At 37.8% G+C, this 26,922-nt stretch overlaps 1 protein-coding gene and 1 long non-coding RNA gene across 3 annotated transcripts in view; one reads left to right on the top strand and one right to left on the bottom strand.

Moving 5' to 3' along the window:
• The window catches only part of LOC115292312, a 40,746-nt gene extending 29,184 nt beyond the window's left edge, over positions 1–11,562 (bottom strand). Inside the window, exon 1 of the long non-coding RNA XR_003908924.1 lies at positions 11,018–11,562. This is a non-coding gene — a long non-coding RNA (uncharacterized LOC115292312). The remainder of the gene's footprint in view (positions 1–11,017) is intronic.
• Positions 1–26,922, top strand: part of TBC1D5 (TBC1 domain family member 5) — a 486,227-nt gene that overhangs the window by 395,355 nt on the left and 63,950 nt on the right. Inside the window, exons 18-20 of one of the 2 annotated variants that reach the window (XM_029940339.1) lie at positions 5,670–5,755; positions 21,170–21,432; positions 25,434–25,499. In XM_029940339.1, the coding sequence (XP_029796199.1) occupies positions 5,670–5,755; positions 21,170–21,432; positions 25,434–25,499 (415 nt within the window). The remainder of the gene's footprint in view (positions 1–5,669; positions 5,756–21,169; positions 21,433–25,433; positions 25,500–26,922) is intronic. The other variant, XM_029940340.1, reaches the window with a different exon arrangement.

Here is a 26,922-nt window from a genome sequence, read left to right as displayed (position 1 = left end):
CAAGAAGGGAAGAGCTCTGTTTGCTTGGCGCTAACAGGATAATTTTAGGGGGAGTGTGTGCTCTTCGGCTCCAGCTCACCAATGCCACAGCATCCTGCACTTGGATGCATTTAGGTTATCGCGTTTCACTTAACAGCGCACTAAACTCCTCTTCCATGGCTGGGGCTTGCCCACCTGTCTCCCCTAAAACACCTGCAGCATACGTTTGCATAACCCTGTAATGCCTTGCCTTTGGGGTCCTAAGAAACTCCCCCAGAGCTTTTTGCTTATAAACAGCTGAGCAATTCGTTTTTCTAATGACGGTTGCTTTTCCCCCCAGCATTGAAGCAATAACATATTCACTAAAATAAGAGTCTCATTTTTCATCAAAGAGAAAGGTTCGACATATTTTTACAGTGCTGCTTCTCCTTCTGAGCTCTTATTTTTTTCCCCTTTTCTAATCTGGCATGCTAAAAATTAAAAGATTTGGTAGCAAGATAATAGGGAAGTTGAAGCGAAGTAATTTTTCATTTGTCAAATATTTTTTTTCATGCCAAACATACATTATATTGTAAATATAAGTCAATCTTTTCTATTAAACAAGGGCTACATGAACTTTATGAGTTGAATTTAATGTAAACATTGTGATCAATAAGCTATAAAAGTGATAATAATTTGGACATATTGCAGATCACTTTAATTATTATAACCTTAGAAGCTGGCAAGCAAGTGCGCATTAATATGGTTTTACAATTTTCTTTTCATTTATAAGTGTATGTACTCTTATTCTGAGAAGTAAAATAGCCTCTTTCCCCCCATAGGAGATCCAGTATGCATGAGAGATTTTCCTAAATGTGTGTCTTTGCTTTTAAAAAATACAGCGTTTGATAAAAATCCACCTAAATTTATATGTGATTTTCAGAAGTATGAAACAATACTTTCTCTACCTATGGTTATCATGGATTTTAAGTTATAAAACTGTCAAATCTGCTCTCAAATTCTATCAGTGCTCAGTGTTACCCAAAGATGATCATAGCTTTCATTGTTTTTATTGAGTGCCTGGCACTGTGCTGTGCACTTCATGTTCATTGTCTTATGTGGTTCTCACTGCAAGTTTTCAGCGAGGAAACTACAGCGAACAGTGTAACTGACTCCTCCCAGGGTCTCGGCTAGTAGTGGGTGGGGTACGGGTCTGGGCAGTGGCCTCACTGTCTCCTGATCCCTTGCTTCTCCTGCCAGGCAGCCTATGCCTCTAAAGCAGGTGAGTGATGTTATGTTTACCTTGTCCCTTTGTTTTAAACCGCTGACTTTAAATCCTAGTGGTACGTTCAGCAAGTAGAACTGGAATCACAAGTGTCACTGCAATTACTTTTCTTTTGTTACTTTTGGTTCTACACCTGTTTGTAAATAGCCAGTCCTATGAAAGGCATTGTGCTGTTCCTTGTTCCAAGAGGAATACTTTACACTCTTTTCCTTCTGTGGTCTCCATATAACAGTTCAAAGGGAGAGGGTCATCTTCAAGGGAGGATGAGTTTAGTTGAGGGCTGATCTAGAAAGTACTATCCATAATGACCTTTGTTGGATGAGTTTGATTTCACCAGGCTCAGGACAAGGAAAACTGTCATGTAGCATCTTGTAGTTAGTTGTACTTAGTGTGGGTTAACATTCAATAGTTGTATACTACCTCGCAAAGTGAGCATCAAGTTAAAATACTGAAATGTTCATGAGGGGAAGAGTGGTAGAGGGAGGAGGGTAATACAATGATCTGTGACGTCCATCATAAAAGTAGAGCATGTTACAGAGTAGAGCACAGTCCACCGCCAAGTCATACTCTGTAAGGGACAGAGTGTTTGTTTTACGTGAAATTACATTAAGGAACAGCTTACTAACATGTAATACAGACCTCAGTGTAGAATGTAATGGAGAGGTTAGATAGATTCTGATCAGTTTCAGCCTTTACATTGATTTCTGTCCTTTAAGTCCTATTTGTTAATTGATTTTGTAATCATGGCAAATTAACAAGAGCACTTTGGAAATTCAGAAGTACAGCATGGGTTGGGTTGGGTTGGGTTTTCCCCATATTCTTTCTTCTAAGACACTTGTTTCTGCTTCTATAAGTCATTCTGTCCAGAAGGCTTTAAGATGCCTCCCCAAACTCAGCCTGTCTGTAGAAGGGGTGGGATTTTCAGCATTCTTCTTATATTGAAATAAAATAAAATGCTGAAGAGAAAGCTTTAAGAAGAGCTCCAACAGCTTGTTAAGAGAGAGGAATTCAGTGAGTGGTTCTCAGGAGTGAACGAGCTGCAATCTTGTGGAAGATCTGTCTCCAGTCTACCTGGGCTGGTCTGGGAAAGGCACGGTGAACTCAGGGTGAACTGAATTTGTGATTTCTGCATCTTCATGTATAATTTAATAAGACTTCCCAGGTAACAGAACATAATTGTTATTCCTCTGTACACAAATCAATCTATGTTATGATCACCATTTTGCTATCTTTCGTCCAAAGAAAAATTCACCAGGAGTGTGTTTTTTTATAATGCACGTTGGTTTTTAAAGGGTTATAATAGTCAAAATCCTGGCTGTATGACAGTGTATTTAAAATAGTTAGTAATTGTTGCAGTCCGTGCAAAGATGTACTATCAAAGCCGTTGGCATCACATGTCCTGCATGATGAAAAATTACGACTGTCATGGAGTCCAGCCTTTGTTACATACAGAGCTTCTGTGTGTACAATTCTACTGGCACATATTTTAGCGGAAATTCCAGATATTTACAAACTAAAAATCAGAACTGTTATATTTCTATAAAATTTTATTTGGAAAAAATCCTTTTAAATATGAAAAGCAAGTATCTCTTTACTTTTAAAGTGTTTCAGTTACGTAAAGTTAGAATTATGCTCATTTAATCCCCTGCCCCTAAGGAAACCATGGTTATCATTTTGGTACATAGCTGTTTGAAAGGATATCATTCCAAATTTTTTTGACTTTTTAAAACCTTATTCAGAAGAGATAAAACAAACTTAATTAAAAGAGAAGTATTATTGGTAAATTGAAGAACTGTCAGGACCGAATCTTAATGTATAAAGCATTTGTGCCCTTTTTATGGTTCGTGTCTATACATGTTGATTTTTATAGCTGCACAATTTTTTATATATATGTCAAACATTTAGTTCTATGCTGTCCATTACAATAGCCACAGGCCACACGTGGGTTTTGGGAACTTGAAGTGTGGCTGGTCCAAATTGAAATGTGCTGTTAGTATAATATATATAGTGGATTTTAAAGACTGTACAAAAGGAAGAATGTAAAAAATCTCGGTGATTTTGATATTGATTACATGTTACCTGACATTTTGGATATAGTGAATTAAATAAACTATTACATTTAATTAAACTTGTTTCTATTTTTTAATGCGGTTGCTAGAAAATTTTAGATCACACATGAAGCTTGCATTTGTGACTCACATTGTATTTCTGTTGGACAGTGGTAATCCAGATCATCTATATGTTGACATATTTATGTTTTAGTCATAACATCATCTTCTCAGAAAACCCTATTGGAAACTTTCAACTCTAACCTCTGATTTTATTTTCTTACATTTCAAATGCTGTTTTTCAACATCATCTTTTGATTTTTTTTTTCCATCCCAGTACAGCGATACTTTAAACTGCCTCTCGCTTTGATACTAGTAAGTCTCCTAGGAATTTAAATAGGCCTCTGTGAAAGCAGTACTTGAGCCTCATTCATATGTTCAAGTTAGATCATTATTCCTAATAATGGCTTTAAGTGCTTAGATACATCAGCACTTCGTGTCTTGAATTGCTTGTCATTTCTTTATGAAGATGTTTCAAGAAATTGCTCCGTGCAATCCCTTATTTCATTGTTTTCTAGCAAAAAGTAACATACTCTTTTATTAGTTTGTTGGGAGTCGGAGAAGAAAAGCCTTTTTATTAGCGAAAACAAAATGTATTTCCAGGTAGTGAGAATCTAAAGAGCAAAATTAGTCATGAGTGATAGTCCTGCGAAAGGTAATTTTTTAAATAAATCATGAATGCATTGGCAATCTGCCAGTAGCTTTAACCTCTATTTTATTTCCCATTATACTTGGGTCCAGGTTGTCATCAGCTACCATAAGGAAACCTGTGTAATTCCTAGAGAGAGAAAAGTTGCACTGCTAGACTTAATAGTATGGTAGTCATGGAAGCATCAGTCCTCTTCATCAAGGCAATTCAGATTTGATTATCGTAGAACTGTGTTGAATACCAAACCAGTGGAGTAGGAGCTGGAGCTAAATCAAGGGATTGTCATTTTTGTCAGATGATTAGGGCTGACTTGGAAGAGATATGAAAGGGTCGAGCTGTGTAAATATTCTCTTTTCAGCAGAAAAAGAAAAGGTCCATCATGGCCATTAAGATGCAGCTTGTTAGCTTGATGAATTTCAAACTACTTAACCTTAGCAATTATACGCGCCCGCCTACATGCAAGTGTATCAGTGCCTTGGGATTATGGCTCCAAGGATTGATATCAAAGTATATTGGTAATTTTCTATTAAGATAAAATGAAGCCTTTCTGTGTCTAGGTAGATCTCTCAAAGGAGGGGACATGTTCTCATTCAAAGTCCTACTCATTAACTTGAATTACAAGTTTAGATAAACACTGGAACACATTTATTTATAAGTTTTATCAAACTTTTTAATGAAAAATATGTAATTTAACATTTTAGAAATGGTATCCGTTTTCATTATGATATTAACATGTTAACCATCTTATAAACCAGAATTTAATTTTTATTTGCCTGTGAGGGACTTGATCCATTAAATAATAGACACATTAAATGATGGTAGCATATTTAAGTTGACAAACCTGACGTAATGATTTCAGGACATTTCTGCAATGTTTATGAATGATATCCAATGTCAGAAAGGCCAGTGTATTGCTGTTGTTATGAAAATGTGCATTGGTCAGTTTGATCTTCTATTTTGATGGTACTCTGCTAATATTTCCACTACTTGGGTAATTGTTAAACTCATACATAAGAATAGATGGCATAGAAATTTCTAACTTTAAGAGAAATGCTAAATTCGAGAATAACACATTCGTTTTGGGAGAAGAAAGACTTGGTGTGCCATCTAGTGGGCGTATTTAGCATTCTAGTTATCGAAAACTAACAGCGATTTTTTTACTTTTCCTCCAAAATGCAGCTTTCTTAGTATCTCTCAGGCGTTAGGCCTAGATTGTACTTGTGTTACATCTCCTATAATTTTTCTGTTTTGTTGTAATTTTACCTGATTATGTTTTGGAAAGTCATATTAAAAGTGATCAAAATCATCGGAAACAAATCTATACGTATCTTGAGCACTGAGAAATGTATAAAATTGTTGAATTATTATATTATCCACCTGAAACTAATATAATACTGTACATTAAGTATACTTAAAAAGAATCTAATGACAGGAATAAATTTTTGTGAACTTAGAGACAGGTAGAAATAAAATATATAAAATAATCTCAGTGTTTAATCAGGACTAAGATGAGTTAAGGTAAATTTCAACAATGAAAGCAAAACCGAAGCACACTAATGATTGAACTTTGTTATATGTATTCTTTCTTCAAAGATAATTGTCTTTGTTCTTTTATGTCTTAATGTATAATTTAAATAGCTTCATACATTTAAATTTCTTTTTTCTATAGAGAAATCCAAGACCAGTGACTTACCAATTCCATCCAAATTTAGATTATTACAAAGCACGGGGAGCAGATCTTATGAATAAAAGCCGGTAAGTCCCCTTTCTCTGATGAAAGTTACAAGCCACAGAGATATTCTCTGAGATCTTCAGGAATTTTTACACATAATGCTGACAATAAATTTAGATATTGTAGCCTATCAGCGCTTAATGACATCTTTATTAAATAAATTATCTGAGTTTCTTTAAGGCATGAGAAAATGTATACTTTGATATCAGTGGTAAGAAAAATAGAAGAGTGTTATAATTTGAAGTTAGGCAACTTCATTTTTCTAACACTAATAAACCTGAACAAATTGCGCCTTTATCTCTTTCCAGATTCTTGCTGTTGATTGAAAAGAGGCAGTTCTATAATATATTTTTAAATTATTTCAGTAACAAAATTAAAATTGGGTTTCCCAACTGTCTTTAGAACTACACAATATGCTTATAAATGCATCTTGTGTGTGCATTTGTGATTACATACATAGAAATTTTAAGGGTCACTGTAGGAATAAAAAAACATTAAAATTCTACTTTTAAAAGAAATTAACATTGGCAGAAAGGGTTGATGAACAGTTTTGTTCTTTCATAATACTGTACTCAGATGTCTCAAGGGTTAACTCGTCAAACTAGAACCCTCTCAAATTAGAATGTAATTTCAAAGTTTACTCTGGAAGACTGAAATGTTAGTAATGATAAATGCTGCCAAGTTGTCCGAATTTTTTTCCGTAAGCATTTTGCCTGCGTGCTAGCTCTTCTTCAGTAGGATTCCAGCAACTAAATATACATTTATGGAATACACACATAATGTCTTCTGCTCTTACTGGGAGAGTTTAAAAGAAGACCTAATTCCTGCCACATAGACACTCATAGTCTAAGGAGTGAGAAGAAGTTTATGAGAGAACAGCTAAATTTAAGCTTGTGTTTTGAACCCTGTTTTAGTGCCATGTTATTTTTAAAGTATCCCTCCGTGATTGAAACCTGTCTCCTACTTTGATACACTGTGTCACTGTGCCACTGGCTCTGTAGCCCAGGAGGCTCTACTCTGAAGTTCTTTTCTGTCGTTTGTTTCATCGGATTCTTGTTTCACTAATTAAAGGCTATTCGCCATAGTCCTTTGTTCATTTAATATAACAATTTTTTTTTTTTTTTGCGTGCCAGATTTGCATTATTCTAGGCGTTGGAGATTCACAGGGAACAAACCAGATAAAACCTCTGCCCTCAGGAATCTTATAGTCTAGTCACTTGTATTTCTACCCTGGCATGTCAAGTATTTAGTTTTGGTCTGTTTAAAAGAACCAGGTATTTTAGGTACTTTCTTTAAGATCTTCCTAGCTAGAATCCCTTCCTCTGTCCCCTTTTCTCCCATACCCCAGCATCTCCACACAACAGCCAAAGAACTCTCAGTTTACAGAAGCTTATATTACACCCTCCAAAAGCTACCTCTTACTATTGATAATCCAGTCGTCTTGCTGGCCCCGTTTTCTATCTCTGTGACCTTCTATCCTCTCACTTTCCCATTGTCTTAACTCCCATGCTTGCACTTGCTCTGTACCTTTCCTTCTCTCCTCTTTTCTTGCTTCTGCATGATTTAGGGCCTCAGAGCAGCCTCTCCGACCACCGTGTTATCTTTTTCTCTCCTCCTCCTTAGCCGTTTACCCCATTGCGCAATATTATCTTCATAGTGTTCCTTACCTACTGAAGCTGTAAACTTCATTTCTGTGTGTCACCTGATTCCTCCAACTTCCCCACTAAAATCTAAGCCCCCTGAGGGTAGGCACGTTGTCTTACCACTTGAGAGCTCTAGGGATAAGGTCTGGCATAGGAAGTTACTCAACAAATATTTGTTATATGTATTATCTTTTTACATGTTTTATCTTTTTACGTTTTTTAATGTCTACTTTTTTCAGAAAAAGAAATGGACTATATACCCTTTCCTTCCTCCTACCCTTCATGTTTTATCCTTCCTCTGTTCAGCCTTCTGTCCTTGCATTTTTCCTCTCAAAAGGTGGTTCTGTTTTAGCATTGTCTTGTAAACACATTGAGATTCTTGTACAAAGTATCATTGTGATAATTGGAAAGGTTTTTCACCAGCTCTGAACTGAAGCTTAAAACTGAAATGTAGCCGCATGCAAGGTGGTATGTGAAGAGCGTATCACAGACCAGTGGGAAGAATTAATAAATGGTGTTGGGAAACTTGACAAATCTTCTGAAGAGGTATCAACTCTCATAACCTTAGCATACACCAGAACAACTTCCAGCTGAATCAAAGTACACTCAAGCAAACATGCAAGTGTCTATCTGACCTCTAATTACTAGAAGACTTTTTAATCTTAAAATTAATAGGGGAAATCACAATGGGAATGACGGTACATTTTACTCTGCAATTCTTTTTAAGTAGATGTGTCAAAAATAAACTGAATCAAAAGGCAGATGGAAAATGGGGAAAATATTTGTAGTGTAACTGACAAACTAATATCATTAATGTATACATAATCTATGCAGTTTAGTAAGAAGCATAAGATCCTATCTCAGTGGCCATTCTATCTTATACCTACCACTTATACCTGTTGGACCCACCACTTCTGTTTGTAAATTTTGGAACACCTCCAGACTTCTTTTCTTCACTGTACTCATTCCCCAGGGGATCTCAGGCCAGGTTCATGGCTTTACAGACTATTTATGATGGAAGGGTCCTTAATTTATATCTTAGGATGACCTCTTACTTTGAACTCCAGATTCATATACCACTGACTACGTATTTCCTCTGGGATGTCTCATATGTATTTCAAATTTAATACTTTCCAAACTAAACTCTTGATTATACCTCCACAAATCTGTTTCTCCTCTGTGTTTCTCCAATATGGTAAATTGCCAATCCAGATGATCAAGACTTAGAATCGCCTTTGACTTGTCTCTCTTACATCACACATTAAGTTCATCAGCAGATCCTCTTCAAAATACATCCTGAAAGAAATCACCTTTCTCTCTGTACTGCTAATACCAAGTCACCACTAGTTTCTTAACTAGTATTTTTACTTTCTCACTTGCTTATAGACCCTTTTTACATAGCCAGACAGATCCTATCACTCTGCTACTCAGAGCCATGCAATTACTTTCCAAAGTATATAGGATAAAATGCAATGCCCTTTTCAGTGGCCTGCAAGGTGAGCCCTGCATGATCTGGCTTCCTGTCTCCAACCCCACTGGCTACCACCATACTTTGTGTTGCTCATTAGACTCCAGCCACACTAACCTGATTGCTATTCCTCAAGCAAACAAACATGTTCCCATTTCAGGAGCTTTGAACTTGCTTTTGTCTGTGTCTGGATTCTTACTCAAGAATCCACATGGATACTGCTGTTCTCTCTGCTCAAATACCATCTCTTCAGAGAACCTCTCTCTGACTACCCTATTAAAATAATGGACCCCTTTACTCTGTCCCTACTTATTGTTTCTGTCTTTGTGTTTTATAGCATTCTTACTACATGAAATGGTAAAAACATTATTGGCTTGTTTTTCTGCTTTTATTGTTTGTCTCTTGCACTGAAATGTCAACTCCACATTTTGTCTTGTTAACTATTGTATCTCCAGCACCTAAAATAGTGTCTAGAATATAGTAGGCACACAATGAAGGAATTTCAAAGAGCAATAAAGATTCAAAAGGCTATTCAAACTCCTAATTAATCAAAGACATGCAAATTAAAACAATACAGTATCATTTTCACCTTTCAAATTAGAAAATTGAAAAAATAGGGGCACCTGGGTGGCTAAGTGAGTTGAGCATCCCACTTAACTCTTGATTCTGGCTCCGGTCATAGTCTCATGGTTCCTGCGTTGGAGCCCCGCATGAGTTCTGTGCTGACAGTGGGGACCCTGCTTTGGATTCTTTCCTTCTCCTCCTCTTTCTCTGCTCCTTCACTTTTACAAGCATGCGCACACTCTCAAAAAAATAAATAAATAAGTAAATAAACTTTAAAAATACATATAAGTTAAAAAGAAGTGAGCCAGAGATGAATAAGTCCCAGAGATCTACTGTATACTGTAGTGCCCATAGGTTATAATAATAATATAACTAATATATATTAAACATTTGGTAAGAGGGTTGATCTTAAGTGTTTTTATCACAAAAAATAAAAATAATAATAAAGAGGGAAAGAGAAAGCTTTTGGAAGTGATAGATATGTTTATGGCATAGATTGTGGTGATGATTTTACAGATGTTTACTTATCCCCACACTCCTCAAGTTGTACACAATAAATATGCAGAGCTGTTTGTATGTCAGTTATACCTCAATAAAGTGGTTTAAAATGAATGAATGAATGAATGAATGAATGAATGGGCAAGCTAGCACTGGTGAAGGTGCATGGATACCCTTTATACTGGATAATCTTGCCAAATTCTTCTTCCAAGTATGTAGCTCTTGTAATGACCATGTTGTGCCCTGGAGATTTGTTTACCGCGTCACTATCACTACTTTATCCATGACCAAAAGCCTCTGTAGCTGTGGTACCATCGGTAAAGTCCCCATTTCACTGTTTTAGGTCTAAGATGCTCTTACCTGGATGGGCCCTTCAGCCATAATTAGCCTTGCAACTACTTTCTTGGCTATTTAGAGGCTATTAAAGAGTTAATGCATTGGAACTGTCACTGAGTAGCAAGACAGGGATGGGAATGATCCAGAGGGGTATATATTCATGGGGGAAACCCCAGCAGTGATCAGTGAATAGAAAATAGACAGGAGCCAGGCAGGCACCTGAAAAGCAGGAAACTAATACCTGCTACGTCTATGGTAATGGACTTCTATTTGTGTTGCTTATCCAAATAAGGGATAAGGATGCAAAGATGACATGTGATTTCATGGATAAGAATATCTCTAGAAATCAAGAAGCCTGATTTCCCGTCTGCTTTACCATGGATTGCTATAATTAAGTCTTTAAAAGCAAGTGCCTAGGTATTTTAGTGGTAGATTTTCCATTACGTGTGTGCATAATATTCACTGTGCTCTGATTTTACTTAGTTGCAAATTTCTTTTTAAAAATGGGAATTGACATTTTCTTATTCATTCAACTTTTAAGCTCGGAACGACAATTTAACACTCAAAGCTTGTTCCAATTTTGTCCTTAAATAACCAGAAATTGCTGCTATAAAAATAAAAAATAAGTGCATCTAATTTGTGACCAGTCTTCAGAAGAACCTATCAATCTATTTAGGAATCTGTAACTACTAAAATGCCCAAATGAGTAGTCATGGAACAGAATTTCATAGTTCTTAAATACTGCAGTTGCTTATATTAAGAGTAGAATCACATACCTTCTTTATTCCAGAACGGTCATGGATTTCCTGTTTGAAAAGGACATAACACGCTTTCTCAAATTGTGCACTTCTTTCTGCTCTGCAGAAGTGATGTGGTAACGGCCCCTGAGCAGTCAGTAGTGCCTCCAGAGCACATGTCACTTTATCTAGTGGTGCCTGATTACACGTTCCCCAACTCTAGGTCTTTTAACTTGCTTAAAAGCAATTTCATATCACCAGAATTTTAGAGATGGAAAATACCGAGTTAGTTCATGATCTCTCCACTCATCAGATCAGCATTCTCTGTGCTAATTATGCCGGCTTCCCTCTGCACCCATCAGAGCTTAAACAACTTAATTCATATCAGTGCTGACAGATTCTAGAATTATAATTCTGGTAGATGGGTCCTCTGCAGAAGGCTCCTTGTCAGAAACCCTACATGAGATCTCAGAGTAAGCCAGGCTCCAGGGAAAGAAGCTTCTAATAAGGAGAGTACCCTGAACTTTTAAGATGCATCCCACACTCCTTAGCTGGGCTCCAGGTTACTGAAGAGTGACGGCATCCAATCCGTTCTCACCGAGCAATGCCTGGTGACTGGTAATTCTGCATCTCTCCCAGGGGTCAGGATCGGCCTCAGCTTTGAAAGGCTCTTCTCCAGGTCTGGCCTCCCCAGGATGTCCAGAGAAGCACAAGGGGCCTTCCAACAGTCTTACATTAGAATGTGATGAGCTTCATGAGAGCAGCTACCACATCTGTCTCACTCATTGGTGCTGTTTCAATACCTGCCACAAAGAACAAGTTTAAGTATTAGTGAAATGAGTGGGTGCTTTTTAGCTACAGTTGTAGACTAACTCATACTGATGTCACAATCCACATCTTAGAATCCTCATCTTCCTAGCACAGTACTTGGTATTATTTATAATGGTTAGTAAATATTTTAGTTTAATGGTTGGGTAAATAAATACTGTTTTGAATACCTAAAAGACATTATAAAATTCTCCTCAACAATTTCCATTTTATATGGTCATCAAAAATTTTTAAAGCAGATTTTATTGTATTTACTTACATAATGATCATGATTGTTCAGAATTATTTTATTGCTAAAATAAAGTAAGGAAATAATTGCTAATAATATTCCCCAAGCCATGAAGCCAAGAAGTCCATGGTTATCAGTATTAGCAGTTAATTGGCTTATCAGAATATCAGAGAACCTGATTTCTATGTAAATTTAATTTTGTGATATTTTTGTGCTCAAATAACTGTGCTTAGAAGTATGTTTATGTCTGAAGTGCTTTCTCTGTCATATCAAAGAGAGTTAATACCCAACCAATTTAGATAAATTGGTAACACTGTCTCCAATCTAATCCAGAGTAAATAGATCTTTCTCCTTTTTGTTAAAATTTATGCGTAATTTGTACCAGTACACAGATCTGAAGTGTTCTGTCTGATGCGTTTTGACAGTTGTGTGTGCCCGTGTAACCTCCACCCAGAACAATATATCTGGCGTGAATATTCCTCTCTCCTGAGAGTTCCCTCGTATCCCTTTACAGTCCGTTGCGACCACGCATCCCAAGCCAACAGCTTTCCAATTTCTGTTACGATATGTATTGGTTTTGCCTTTTCTTGAACTTCACATAAATAGAGCCATGCAGCGTGCACTCTTGTATCTAGCTTTTTTCATTCAGCATGACATCTTTGCAGTTCATCCGCATACCGTGTATCCGTACTTCCTTCCTTTGGACTGCTGAGTCGTTTTCCATTCTCTGAACATACCTCAAGTTGTTTATTCTCTCGTTGATAGATACTGGGTTACTTGACTTGGAGCATTATGAATAAGGCTGCCATGAACATTCCTCCATGGGTGTTTTGATGCTGTTGTTTGTTGTGGTTATTGTTGTTTGTAGATGTATGGTTTTCTTTCTCCTAGGTAAACACAAATTAAATTGCTCTATAGGATGGATGAATGTTTAACTTTATAAGAAACTACCAACCTGTTTTAAAAGTAACTATATCAGGGATGCACCTGGGTGGCTCAGTCAGTTGGGCATCCGACTTTGGCTCAGGTCATGATCTCACAGTTCATGGGTTCGAGCCCTGCGTCAGGCTCTGTGCTGGCAGCTCAGAGCCTGGAGCTGCTTCAGATTCTGTGTCTCCCTCTCTCTCTCTCTTTGCCCCTTCCCTGCTCATGATCTGTCTCTCAAAGATAAATTAAAATGTTAAAAAAAATTTTTTTAAGTAACTGTATCTTTTTCTACACCCATTAGGAATAAATGGGGTTTCCAATTGCTTGCATCCTTGTGCATCCTTGCCAACATTTGCTATTGTCAGTCTTTTTTATTTTATTCATTCCACTTGGTATGAATATGGTATCTCTTGTGGCTTAATTTGCATTTTTCTGATGATTAATGATGTTGAACATCATTTCATAACGTATCACTGATTTGTATATCTTCTTTTATAAAGTGTTGTTTCAGGTTTTTTACCTGGTTTTAATGGGCTATTTTTTTTTATTTTAGGAATTCCTTATATATTTTGTATAGGACTCTGTCAGATATATGTACTACAAATATTACTCCCTAGTATATGGCTTATTTATTCATTTTCTTAATGATGTCTTTAGATGATCAGAAAAATTTTATTTCAGTGAAATTTCTTCCTTCAGTTTCTTCTTTTATGGCTAGTGCATTTTGTTTTCTATCTAAGAAATCTTTGCCTCCTTTTAGTATCCATTTTTGATGGTCCCAGGACCACCCTCAGCTTAGTGACTCACTAGGAATCACAGCACTCTGGAAGCTGTTCCATTCACGTGTACCATATATTATGACAAAAGGACACAGATTAAAATCAGGAAAGGAAAAATGATAGAAAAGGAGACTGTGAAATAAGTGAAAGGGCAGGGGGAAGAATAGCGTATTGAAAGAACTGTAAAGGTAGAAGAGGAAGGAGGGGCAAAAAGAACAGAATAGAAACAGAAGGTAGAGATAAGGAGGCAGGGCAAACAGGCCCCTAAGTTTGGAGATGGGGTTTGGTCAGCATTCCTTGAGGGTGTAGACTAGTGCACAGGCGTCTCATTTGGTACTGTCTTTTCAACACAATAATGCATGTGATGGCAGAAGCCACTTGACACTGCAGGTTACAAACCCCTAGAGCTGGAAAGGGCCTTTCATTTAACCCTATGTCTCCCCCGGGCCAGGACTAGGACACCAACGGGTCTGAAGGTGACTTTCCAATCTCTTAGCAGTTCCAGATTTGGAACACTAATTATTTTAAATAGAGCCTGTTAAGTCATTAGAAAGGATTTCCTGTGTTACAGGTTTTGAACAGTTTTCTGTAACTTTTGTAACACATTGTGTTTTTTAAAGCCATGCCAAAAAGGACTGCTTTCCCCCATGACAGCTCTCTTGATATTATAAGTCTCAATCTGCAGCTTTGTCAGCCACTCCCCTTGCAGCATTAATTTTTATACCTCCCCACTGTTCTGCTCCATTTTATAAAAACACAGCTCAGTTCTGCCAGACATTAATCCTTCACCAAAAGCTGTCCACCTATACAGTTAGCTTCTGCCATGTAGGCACGGACCTAGGATTTTTAGTCACATATTTATATTACTATTAAAGATAATATACATTTACTATATAGAGATACCATATTTATTTTTGAAGGATAATTTCACAGGGTACAGAATTCTAGGTTGGTAGGGTTTTTTTCTCAATATTTTAAATGTTCACTCCATTCTCTTCTTGCATGCATGGTTTCCAACAAGTTGGTTGTCTTTGCTCTTGCAATAGGTAAGGTGTTTTGTTCTTCTGGTTTCTTTCAGGATTTATCTATTTGTCTGTGGTTTTCTATAGTTTAAAAATTACATGTCTAGGTGAAGTTCTTTTGGAATTTACCCTACCAAGTGTTCTCAAAGCTTCCTGGGTCTGTGGTTTGGTGTCTGACGTGAATTTGGGGAAATTCTCAGTTGTTATTGTTTCAAATACTTCATTTCTTTCTTTCTCCCTTCTCCTCTGGTATTCTCCTATGCATATGTTATACCTTTTATAGTTTTCCCACAATTGGATATTCTCTTCTGTTATTATTTTTCTGTCATTCTTATGTTTCCTTTTCAGTTTGGGGAATTTCTTTTAAAACCTTCTCAACCTCAGAAATGTGTATCGTCTCTTTCCTTGGCTGTGTGTAGTCTACTAATAAGCCTATCAAAACATTGTTCATTTCTGTTAGAGTTTTTTTTAAATCTTCATTCTTTCTTTTTCTCTTTCTTAGAACTCTCTTTTCTCTGCTTGTATTTCCCATCTGTTCTTCCATGCTGTCCACCTTATCCATTAGAGCCATTAGCATTTTAATCATAGTTTTAAATTCTTAGTCTAGTAATTCCAACAGATAGAGCAGGCTGTATCTGAGTTTGATTCTGATGGTTGCACTGTCTCTTCAAACTGTGTCTTTTTTTTTTCCAGTAAGTCGTATAATTTTTTTGTGTAGTTGGATATATGTAGTGCGTAAAAGGAACTGCTGTAAATGGACTTCTAGTAATGTGGTGATAAGGTGTGGGAGGAGAGGAACCTTCTATATGCTGTGAGGAGGCGTCAGTCTTTGTCTGAGCCTGTGCCTTCAGACTGTGAACTTCACACATGCCTCTCATCCACCTCCCCATAAGTAGGGGGGCAGGGTGACTAGAGGGGTTGGGGTTGGGTATTTCCTTTCCTCCAGGTCAGTTAGGGTCTGATAAAACCTCAGCAGGTTAGACTCGGGTTAAATAGTTTCTCGTGAGAGCAGAATTTGTTAAGAAAAACAGAATGCTCATATGTATTTCAAAATGGCTCCCTTCCACTCCAAGTGTTGGATGCACAATTTTTCTCCCATCTTTACCATGAGAACCTGGTAGAACTCCAGGAGATAAAATTCAGGAGTGTGGGTTCCCCCCTGCATGACTGGGTCCCCTCAGAGTTTTCACCTGTCAGATTGGTTCCCACTGAGCCTCTAGTAAGATTTGTCAATTGTTCATATTTCCCTACTCCAGCACTGCTTCCTGTGGGTTTCTGCTTTGGTAAGTCATGATTCTCTGTGGTCACCTGTCAGTCTGTCTAATTTGGGGACAGCAGTTTGCACTATGAATCTAAGAAAAATTTGTTGATTTTTTTTCTTCAATTTATTCAACTTTTTCTGGTTGTTAGGACAAAGTAGAAACTTCCAAGCTTCTTACATGCCAGACTGGAAACCAAAAGTTCACTCATTTAGGATTAATGCAGGCTAAGAATCTTACTTTTCTTCAGCAGTGTCCCTGTGGGCTCATTTTAGCCTTGTAGACCAAACTACAACACGAATGTTTGAGAGTTGTTAAGGTGAACTCATGTTAACACATACCTATTCTGTGTGTAATGTGCAGTTGTAGAAAAGTTTAACCTACGTGCTTAAGGTTCTATTTGTTAAATTTTATCTGTTTAATTCATTTCTCATACTAGCCTGTTGAGAGTATTTTATATTTTGATTCTTTGGACTAATAGATTAGGTGTCTCTGCAAGCCTTTAGTCTCAAATTCAGTAAGCACCTATTCTCCTTAAGTCACAAAGTTGTAGAATTTTATATCTAAAAGGGACCCAAAATATGAATAATTCAGCCCCCTTGTCTTAAAGATGAGGAAACTTCAGCCCAGAGAGCACACTGCACAGCTCTCCCGATAGCTCACTGAAGGAAGATTAGGACCTTAAAAAAGGGCTGGGAAGCGGGTCTGTGAACCAAGTCTGAGACACGTGTCATCACCAGAAGTCCTTGGTGGGTGCTAGAACATTCAACAGTAACTTGAGGGACAGTTCTCCAACTATAACTGAGGATGCGTTATCTTCCATTCTGTCCGCTGGCACTGACACACCGTGGTAAGTCTTACAGACGTTAACACCTAGGATATATAGAAATCAAGTTCCCTTAGAATGACTTGTTTTTAGTGAACCATACTGGCTACTTGTAATAAATTATAACCATTTCCAAATAATTAGTAAAAAAAAAAAAAAAAAGTTGAATAAGCCAGTCCATTTTCCAGTTCATGGTCTTCACAATTCTTGTGAGAAATTAGAACAATTCACCCACTTTCAGTCTTCTGATATTTGTTTCTTTTCAGAACAACAAATTGGAATTATGTTTAAACACCAGCAAGTCCAACCTTCTGAAACTTTAAAATATACCTATATTACAGTTGAGCCAGTGAACTATTTAGAAAATGTGTGGGAAAAACTTTGATGCTATGGCTATAATCAGATGCAAATATATATCTTTAATGCTTTTATTGGGAAAGAGAGAGAAATAAACAAAGGAATGAATGGGTGAATGAATGAATGAATGAACAAACCAAGCATTCAAACTTTGGGAACACAAGAAAGGAAATAATAAGAAAAATATGAACTAGCATGTAGAGAAAGATAATTACAAATAAATGAAAAACTATTTCTTTGACGAAAATATAAATAAGCATGTAACAAAATTTTATTGTAAAAGGAGTTAAGTAAACAAAAATATCAGACCTCAAAAAAAAAACCATAGATAGAAAGGAAGAAAGCCTGGGGTGGTGTCAGAGGTTGGATAGCAGGAAAGGAAAATCTCCATGGTTGTGGAGAACTTTTATAAACGTGACTCTGTAATAATGTTTTGGCTTTATTATTTAAAGTTTTAGAAGTTGAATGAAAGCTCGTAACTGGCAGTTAAGAAGACGTTGGAAACACTAGCAGCTCTTTCAGCGGAGTGTGGGTTAGAAAGGCTGTAAGAGATCAAGTGGGTAGGAAGAGGAAGCAAGACTCACCCCGTTTTAGAAAGTGAACCAAATGGGCCCAATAGTGAAGCCAGTTTGGGTTCTGATAGGGAGGTTTTGAGGACTCTTGAATCTTCAGAAAAATGTCCCACTGCTACTGATTTAACCTGCTAAATGAGGCTGTGCGAGAAAAGTAAGGTCTTATCAACAATTTGAAAACAATTCCTCCTATATGGTACTATTTTTATTGTATTTATTTATAATAATTGTATATAGTAAATAGTGTGATGAAAGACTTTGATTACACAAAATAAACTACTCATTAGATTTATATAATGTCTTGTTAACTCCAGAGTCCTCTCAACTATTTATTTCAACAGTGTTTACACATTGCACTCCATTGTTAATCCAACCCAGTACTCAATGTCCATCAAATCTCTGACAAATGCATTGATTTTCGTTAACGTAGCACACATGACTTAATAATGTACATCACAGCCGATAAGAATTCTTGCAAATTGATTAGGATTTCTTGTAAAGAATGCTGCTACAGATATTTAAGATCTATGTTTAGCTACCTTTGGCCAAAAAATTATGATCCTGCAAAACAATGGACAGCATGTTTTTCCTAGAAGTACATGTTTTATAGTTTATATCTGAAAAGAGATAGAGCACCTTCAATAGTTGTTTTGAGAAGAAAATATTCTTCTGGAAGCAGTGGGTAGTGGATGAGGGAGAATTTGGTTAAAAACAAAAAATCTTCAAAAAAGGAAAACAGTGTTCATCCCCTTTTAAGAGGTATTCAGATGAAAAATTGCTCGGCATGAGCTTGATCTATATGTTTTGCGTGGTTATTAGTAGTAATGAAGAAGCATTAACCATAATCTCCTGATAATGCTCTAGCAGTTTCTTAGTACTTTTACCAACATATAAATTTTAAAACTGGCAGTATGGGAATTTGACGAGTACATTTTTGTTTATAAAAAAGGGTAACAACATTATAACTTCTTCATATCTGTGAATTATGAATCTTGACTTGCAAACAAGCAAAACTAAAATGCAGTAGAACTTCAATATCATGATCACTCTTCTCCCCACTGCCACACACAAGACCCGGGAGTACGTGCAGGCTGCTGAGTGGAATACAATGCCAGAGGTGAATGCCTTCTTAATCCACAATTTATGAGTTCTTTTCATTTCCTTCCTTCATTTTTCAATAAACATGTATTAAGAGCCTTCTCTGTTGCTAAGCGGTAGTGGCTGTAAATTGAGAATGTGCTACTTCATTAGGAAGCAGCTGGAAACTGCAAGTAAGTGGTGCATAATCACGATATATCTCTGTCTCCATTAGGAAACACTCTTTTCAATAATTTCTGGAAGGGCATGAAACAGCTTAGTTCTTTAGAGATGAAACTTCAGACAAGAAGAATCATTTGAAAAATTTGTTCACATTTCACTGAGTTGTAAGTGAACAGCTCTTTCTCTTACAAAGCTGAATTCCAGGTTTTACATTTGATTTGTCCTATCTCCTAAGTGATGTAAGTCTCCGATACCTAGCCCATAATAGTAGCTGGTACCATTAAGGAAAAACTTTATGAAAGGAAGAAGCGTAGTGTCCTTTTTATTCTAGAACGATGGATCCGTCCTGTCTTCGAGCTGTACCTGGCAATGCCAGGGGTACAGCTGTTCTTTAAAATGTAGGAGAATTACTGTGTGAGAGCTGCCAGGTAGATCTGAGAGAAGGAAATGATAGCAAAATTCAAGTTAAATCAAGTAAATGTATCCCTCAAACTTGATTTCCGGTTTCCTACTTTTATGAAAAAAGAAGCAAAATGTGAGAAAATAAACTTCTCTTAATGATTTGGGAAATAAAAATACAAACTTTGGTATCGTCATGGAATTGGACTACCTCCTACAACTAAAATCATTCATAATCGTCACTGGTCTTCAAGATATACCCCGGAAATACTTCAGGAGTATGAGTCATCTGGGAGGTAGTCATTCAGTGAACACGTGCTTACTTGGTGTCATCTATGTGCCAGACGGCTGTCACACAGGTGCTGCTAGACCGTGGATGCCCATCGAGGAAGTGTGAGGGGAGCAGCGGGTAAGGGGGTTAACCGTTGCCAAGGGTAGAATAGAGTAAGAGCAGGCCTTCAGCTCTGCACTGTGGAGGCCATCCATAGCTGGGAGGAGCCATTTTTGCACATTGGCAAGGCTACAACCAGACCTCTGTGGGCCTAGGACTGAAGAAGCAGAAGTAGCAATAAGACAGCTTTTTGAAAAAATACGTCGTGAGGAGGGGGAGAAGTGGGACGGGAACTAGGAAGGGATGAGGGTTCAAAGGATGTTCGCATGGGCGCTTGCGTGAGCGTACGCGCGCGCGCACACACAGACACACGCCATGGCTGTAGCTAATGGAAATGACACAACAGAGAAGGAGAAAATGATGCAGGAGAGGGAGGTACAAGGGCAACAATCTCAGAAGATCGGAGGATGGAATCCAGAGCACAGTTAGACTGGCCGTTGCCAGGAGCTGGGACTCTTTGCTGTAAAGGTGGAAAGACAGTCTCTCTGGAGACGCAGCTGCCTTTTTAACAAGTATTTATAAAGCACCTGTTACATGCTAGGCAACACCAGTAAGCAGACAGACCCCAAATCCTTATCTTCTTCGTGAAACTTGCGGTCGAATGGGGATTGGAGGAACTGGACAAGTAATAACCAATCAAGTAAAATATGTAGTGCGGTCAAGAAAAGTAAAGCAGGGCAGTGGGGAGGGGGATATGGAGAGCCGGCGTGGTCTGGGTGGTGAGGGCAGATTGCAATTCTCAGGATCTAGGCGATTCTGTATAGCTTTTGTTGAATCGACTCTGTGGCTCTCAGACATTTGTTTTTCAAAATCAGATTAAATGTGGCCTAATACCCACATGCCAGGGCTTGTGGGAAATCTGCTGTCCACTTCATTTCACAGGTGCCACCTTCTGGAGTTCCCCAGCACTGGCCTCGCCGTGAGCTTCTCCTGTAGAGTCCTTAGCACAGGTTTTAACCATGCTTTTATATGTGACTATTTAATATATTTCTCCCCTACTAGATTGAAAACTCCAGGAGGGAACTATGTCTGCTCTGGACAACTGCATCCCCAGAACCTAGCACAGTGTTAGCACAAAATAGGCCCCATTTGTTGAATGAATGAATGAATGAATGAATGAGAAGTAAAAAGACTATTTTCCATAAGCCCCGTCTTGAAGAATCTTGTCATTTTATTATTTTGTGATCACTTTTAAGTTTTCGCTTTTCACTTTGTGTTGCTGATGCAGTCAATCGCCTTTTTCAAAGCAGGTAAGATGTGCTTTTAAGCCAATTGGAATATGTGAAACAGAGCAGTCCTCTAATTTAAGTAATGTTTCATCACCTAATTTTTTTTTCTACAGGGCCAATGCCAAAGGTGCCCCCCTGAATATAAATAAGGTCTCGAATAGCCTGATTAATTTTGGAAGAAAGTTGATTTCTCCGGCAATGGCCCCAGGCAGTGTGGGAGGCCCCGCAGCAGCGGGCGGCAGTGGCGGCTCGTCCACCGCCGTGGCTGCCGCCAGGACCCCAGCAGAGCTCCCCAGGCAGCCCTGGCAGCAGCAGCAGCAGCAGCAGCAGCAGAGACTGATGAAATCAGAAAGCATGCCAGTGCAATTGAACAAAGGTAAGGAAAAAACACTAATAAATCGAACAGAAACACAGTATAGCCCGCCATTTCCTCACCAACCTACGAGGGCCCAACCTCCTAGAAATAGAAATTAATGCAAAACCTAATTTTAAGGTATCTGTTATATTAGATTTTTTAAAGTTGGAATATCAGATACTGTATTGTTTTTAATAAGACCATTTTATGAAGTAATTTGTTAAGGTATTTTTTAGCATCTATATCCTAGTATACTGCATTTGATGCCCCTCAAGTGTGGCACAAACTGTCACAAGTTTGACTTTGATCTCTGCTGATGCATGATGGTGTGTAATCTAATGGGACGCTCCAACAGCAGGGGCTTCGCTGGTCCTAGATTCATCCCCGCAGCCAGTTTGGAGGAAGCCGGCTGTCACTAGGCTTGGGGTCGCTCATCCAGCTGCTCTACCCAGGAGCAGTGTAAACCAGACCCTGATGGGGGCAGGGAAGGCTAAACAGAATCCCTAGGAGCCAAAGTAAGGCTGTAAGTCGAGGGCCTACAGTTTAGAGCCTTAGAACGCTAGAGCACAGGCGACCTGGGAGACCACCTCGTCCAAAACACTCATTCGAGGAGCGGGGCCACTGCTGGGCTGCTACCAGGGAGTGGCGCTCTGGCCACCGGCCTTCAGTGAGCGCCCTCTATTTCAGGGCTTTCCCGGTGCTTCGACTCCTGCAGGTATTCAACTCGTAAGAGTTACTCAGAACCTTTATGCTCCTATTTTTCACTCTTTTCAGAGATCTATATATTAAGTGCCCCTATTCATAGCTGATTAGAAACAGCTGCATTTATTTTTAGTGGTGGGACTCTGCTATCTATACTATAGAAGCAAGAAATAGTAACATGATAGCCGAAAATCTACAGAATTCAATCCTAAGACCTCACAAAGCACAAAGTCTGTGGCCACTCAGTGTCAGGGCCAATGTCCTGACCCAGGCCTCGTCCACGTCCTAAAGGGACCCTTGTTCTAGCCATGTTCCGTAACTGGTGTTGACAACAACCACAGTCGTATTGAGTCAGAAGACCTCAACCCATCGTCCCAAACACTCTGTTTAAGAAGACTGCATCTAAAATTGTTAAAAATTTTAAACTATTGGCATTTAAACTGGCAGACTCAAATGGACTTTATTCCTCAAAGGCACAAAAATAATGAGTATGGAATTCACTAACGCGTGTGTGTATGTTGATTCTTCCGTTAGTTACAGTGTATTAACTATCATTGCTTATATGAAGTACTAGACTTTATATAGTTAGTATAGAAGTTCCTACTAGAATACTGAGTTAGCCTCACACAAGAATGTCTTGTGTAAAACTGTATTCTTTTCTTTCTAATGTAGAGTTATTACACATGATTGAAAGAAAAGACTTCAAATCGTTAACACGTGGTAAATGTATTTTAATGCCAGGAAACCTGCCCACTTTCAGAATGGAAATGAATGTTATTTTCTATACTTCTTAATTGTACTGTTTTATTGTTCTAACCAAATATGATTTCAGTATTGCTTTGATAACAAGCCACAGTCAGTAGTAATTCTAACTGATGGCAGGCAAATGAGTCAGAGAATCTCTTAATGCTATCGCTTAAATCTTCTGAGGAACCAAGCCAAATGACTCTAGAAATATAAAGTTGTATCTCTAAGGAAATGTCAAGTATTAATATCACAGTAAGTGGGAAGGGAGGGGCACGAGGATGGAACGACTCATGAAAACGACGTCCCCAGTTCGAAGGAGACAACAGAGCACTTAAGCAAAGCATTTGGAACAGGAGCCTCACTAGGGCGTTTTGTAACTGATCCCCCTGCTGGAAGAACGTCTCCTTGTTTGGCAGCTCTTCTTTCTCGTTCTGGTTCATTCTCCTCGTGTCAGTCACAAAGAGCTTGTCTACCCTCGTCTTAAAGATAAATATTCCTGTTAGTGCCCCTTCCTGCGTGAGGGCTTGAATCAAAACAGAGTAAAAGGCAAAGAGAACAGTTGATACAAGTAGAAACCAGCTAGGTCGCTGCTGCCTCTCACGGACTTGCCCATGAAATGATCCGTCAGCACAGTCCTGAAGCCTTCTGACCCTGAGGTGTGGACCGCTCCCTGGGGAGCCTCCCAGCTCCAAACATTTGTAAAGATATATTTGGTAACTCTACAAGGAAAAAATAGTTCAGCATTCGTTCTTTATGCTGGTGTTTCCCACCAGTATCCTGCCATGCTCTGACAGTGACAAATCTGCAGGTGGGTCACCTGGCCCCCAAAATTGGTGAGCACAATATGTATGTAGCCTGTCAGGAGGCTTGTGTTGGAATATGGCTTCCAACTATCTCAGAACAGAGTCGTCTACTTAGTGTCCTCTGCTGGAAAATTTGAAGGTTGTTTTGAAAAATGGCTGTTTCTAAAGATGAAAATGCTTATAGTTTTCATAGGTTAGTTAACTCTCGATTATGTATACTTACGTAGGGTAATGGTTGTATGGAAAACCCAAAATTCGTGTATATGTTGCTGGAAATGCAAACTGTAGTTTGCTTATGTGTTGGGAGTGGGGTCATGAAAGATCGAAAAGGGAGCACAGGTGTTCCTCCATAATTTTCTGGTGATATTTAATATTAAAATGAGCTTTCAGTCTCTAAATATACACTAATAGGTAATCCAGAAGCAGCAGAGAAAAATGGCACAGAATGGAAAATCTCCTGCAGATATACAGAAAACAGGCACACCATTTATCAGTGAACAGACAGTTAACTATATTATGAGAACTGAGGACCTGATAAGTTCCACTTAAAGCTGCTTATCTCTCTTTGGAGTGTGTACCTATTTATAGAGTTTATTTCAGTTATGGGAGATATAGATTCACATATATTAAATGCATGTACTGTCAGCTGATGGGGTGATAGGATTACAGCCCCGTAATATCCGGATAATCTGGCTGCACTGCTGATTATAATTGTAGCAAGTGGTCAAGGCACTTGAGGGTATGTTATATAATTCAAAAATTGATTTTTTTTTTACTATTATATAAAAGCTGCAGGGGAAGCAAGTCCATGAATCCTGCATTATCAAACCTGAAAACTACAGTGTCTTTGTAGAAGGCTTGGATTTTAGTTTATGAATTTCACAATAACTTAGGCCTTCAGATGCTGATACAGCCAGAGGATTAATTCTGTTGACAGTGACTGTGCCTAATGTTGAACTTGGCCAGGAAGGAAGAAATCAGAGAACCAAAATGTCTTCCTTCTCAAGTTCTTCACAGAATTTCCTGTTCTCCTTTTCCTTTCTCTCCTGTACTTTTAAAATGCACTCCCTCTTTCCCCATTTTCTTTATCTGTTTTTTTAAAGTTGAACACTTCTTTATTTTAAGCATTTACCATAGGTCCAATTGTGAATGAAATCTCGCCTATCATAAGTATATCAAGTTTAAAGGGTGTACGGTTCACAGATTTATTTTTACATGTTGACATTTATAAGTGCATGTGGTAGCTTATGAAATCTTTTCAATACTTCACTATGAAATTAGAGCCTGGTTAGGTATTTATCTTATCACTGAAGAAACTGGTGTCAAGTTTAGTTAAAAATAATTTCTCTCTGTTATAGGAGGAAATGTGTCTCCAAAAAAATGCCTGCTTTGTAATAAATGCATATTTACTTTGGGATAAAGAATTTTTTTTAAGAAAGAAAATATAAAACCACATTACTATTTGTAGCATAATGAAATCTGCTCAGAAAAATCTTTTGATTGCTCAAGTTTCCAATGCTTTAGACTCATAGCAACTTGTTTTTATTCTCAAAGAAAAATATGCACAGAAGCTTTTTAGGAAATCCTTTTAAAAAATTAATTCCTTTAAAAATATTTTGTATTAATTTTTCTAAGATTGACTGTCTTTTGTTTTACTGTGATTTGAGTAATTAGGTTGATAAAAGTATTACATTAAGTATGAAAAAAAAAGTAAAGTTGATTTTTTTTTCCTTTTTATGAAATCTAATTATTTTTTCTTATGAAATCCAGGCGATGTAGTTACAGGAAGCGATGCTCAGGTTTCTGCTCCTGTCCAGACTCTAACTGACCTCCAAGGTACAGTTACCATGGCAACTGCCTGCAGTATTACCATTGCCTTCTCCAAACTTCCATTTTTCTTTTGGCCCACCCTCCATTCATACTGTCGATCAGTTCACTACCATCATTCAGCCACTGAGTGGCGCTGTTGTTTAGAACAAAAGTCCCCTCTCATGTCATACCTTGGTGATGCCAGATCTGGCCGCGATGTGGGTTTTTAGGAAGTTTACGCCAGCCTCTTTTCTTGCAAAATATGGTCACTCTGTATTTTGTGGTTATTTTAACACTCCGCTTTATTTGGGAAGCTCACACTGAGGTGTTTTGGGTTTGCTTTTTTACTGCGTGGGTGCTCTGTGGCAGTATTTGACAAATCTGTTCTGAGATTAGATGACTTATATGCTGGTTTTATACATATTATTATATGTATTAGCCAGAAATATTCACTATATTTTACCTAAAAGAATTAAAACTTAATTTTGAAATAAGTTTTTAAGTACAGGCTTTGTATTATGAATCATATTAACAGTGCAAGAAGTCTCCATATGTAACTGGCAATGATTTAAAATAAAAAGATCACATTTAAATATCATAACTATTTGTTCAAAATCTGTATTTTAGGAATACAGAAATAATAGTAATTCACATTTAGCACCTCCTATGGAATTTTAAATGTATAAATATTAATCTTCTATTATATAACCTTTTAGATAAAATATGTGTTAGAGAGGACTTCTGTATTAAGTGGAAGCCTAGACTTATTTTAATAATTTTTCATGGTGCCTCAGTAGATTAAGCGTCTGACTTTGGCTCAGGTCATGATCTCACAGTCCGTGGGTTCGAGCCCCGCATCAGGATCTGTGCTGACAGTTCAGAGCCTGGAGCCTGCATCTCCCTCTCTCTCTGCCTCTCCCCTGCTCACTCTCTGTCTGTCTCTCAAAATAAAATAAAGACATAAAAAATAAAAATAAAAAAGAATTTTTCATTCAAATTCAGATTGAAAAGGTCGCAGTATTAATTAAAATTCATAGTCCCATCTTGAATTTAAAATATCCACATAATATGTCATGTTCCTAGTATCAAAATGCTTTGCTAATAATGATATGTCTTCATAATGTCTCTGCATTGTTATAAATTAACAGAAAACAATATATTGTGATTAGAATGAGTGGTATATTGGCTTCTTTAAAAAAATATTGTGGCAATAGAAGGATATCTTCTATATAGTTCTATTTCACAGGTACAGTTTCTGCCTACATTCAGGTAATTGAACCCTGACCTTTAAGGGCTTTTTCACCTTGGGGATTCCATGAAGAGCTGCTGTTTACCTTTCATGGTGTCTAAGTGATCTATATAAGAAAGAGGTGCAGTAGCATGGACAAAAAAAGGGTACAGATAATCTCCAGATTATTTCTCTTAACCTTTTCAGTTACTGTACTTAAAT

Source organism: Suricata suricatta, chromosome 5 (assembly GCF_006229205.1).
Source record: "Suricata suricatta isolate VVHF042 chromosome 5, meerkat_22Aug2017_6uvM2_HiC, whole genome shotgun sequence".
Lineage (NCBI taxonomy): Eukaryota > Metazoa > Chordata > Mammalia > Carnivora > Herpestidae > Suricata > Suricata suricatta.
This window is presented reverse-complemented; position numbering and strand designations above follow the sequence as displayed.